General features: G+C 47.0%; 1 protein-coding gene across 1 annotated transcript in view; it reads right to left on the bottom strand.

The window, feature by feature from the left end:
- The window catches only part of LOC111374168 (glycerophosphodiester phosphodiesterase GDPDL4-like), a 12,230-nt gene extending 11,966 nt beyond the window's left edge, over nucleotides 1-264 (bottom strand). Inside the window, exon 1 of the mRNA XM_022996798.1 lies at nucleotides 31-264. Within this exon, the coding sequence (XP_022852566.1) occupies nucleotides 31-264 (234 nt within the window). The remainder of the gene's footprint in view (nucleotides 1-30) is intronic.
- Between the last annotated feature and the right edge of the window lie 609 nt (nucleotides 265-873).

Below are 873 nucleotides of genomic sequence, written 5' to 3' on the forward strand. Positions count from 1 at the left end.
TCCAGCAGTGGGTTGACCATCCCTTTTTGCCTCAGGGACTTTTTCCCTGCCACGATCGTTCCTCGACCGTTTGTCGTTACCGATGTAGGAACTCAAGAGTCCTCTTTTAATACGGGCTTCAATCTCCCGTTGCAGGGCCTTACAGTTCTCCGTGGTATGCCCATGATCCCGATGGAAATCACAGTACTTGTTCATGTCCCTAGATTCGGATGGTGACCTCATTCTGACATGCCATTTGAGTTCTTTCATATCATTGATCTCCATCAATATATTTGTCTTTGACGTATTAAAACGCGTAAATGACGTCGGGGGAACCTCATGTCTCTGTTTTCTCCGAGGTTGTTCTTCACAGGGGTTCGGGTCGTGCTGTCGTTTATGCTCGACCCTGTCATGGGGTGGTCCAACCTTTCTCGGGTTCAGTGTTTCCTCAATGTTTTCTCAATGTTTATGTACTTTTCGGCTCGGGTAAGAAGCTCAGTCACTGTCTTTGGCGGAGTTTTGGATAAAGACATCTTGAAAGTCTCACACTTTATGGCGTATGTGAAGGCAGAAACTGCTGCAGTTATATGTAGGTCGAGATGTTGTTCTTCACGGGGGTTCGGGTCATGCTGTCTCTTATGCTCGACCCTGTCATGGGATGTTCCAACCTTTCTCGGGTTCAGCGTTTCCTCCATATTTATGTACTTCTCAGCTCGGGTAAGAAGCTCGGTGACTGTCTTCGACGGAGTTTTGGATAAGGACATCTTGAAAGCTTCGCACTTTATGGCATATGTGAGGGCAGAAACTGCTGCAGTTATGTGTAGGTTGGGAATCTGAAGTCTTTCCTTGTTGAACCTGGTCATGAAGTCACGTAGGGTCTCATTTTGCCCTTCT

The sequence above is a fragment of the Olea europaea genome, unplaced genomic scaffold, assembly GCF_002742605.1.
Source record: "Olea europaea var. sylvestris unplaced genomic scaffold, O_europaea_v1 scaffold1216, whole genome shotgun sequence".
NCBI classification, from domain to species: domain Eukaryota; kingdom Viridiplantae; phylum Streptophyta; class Magnoliopsida; order Lamiales; family Oleaceae; genus Olea; species Olea europaea.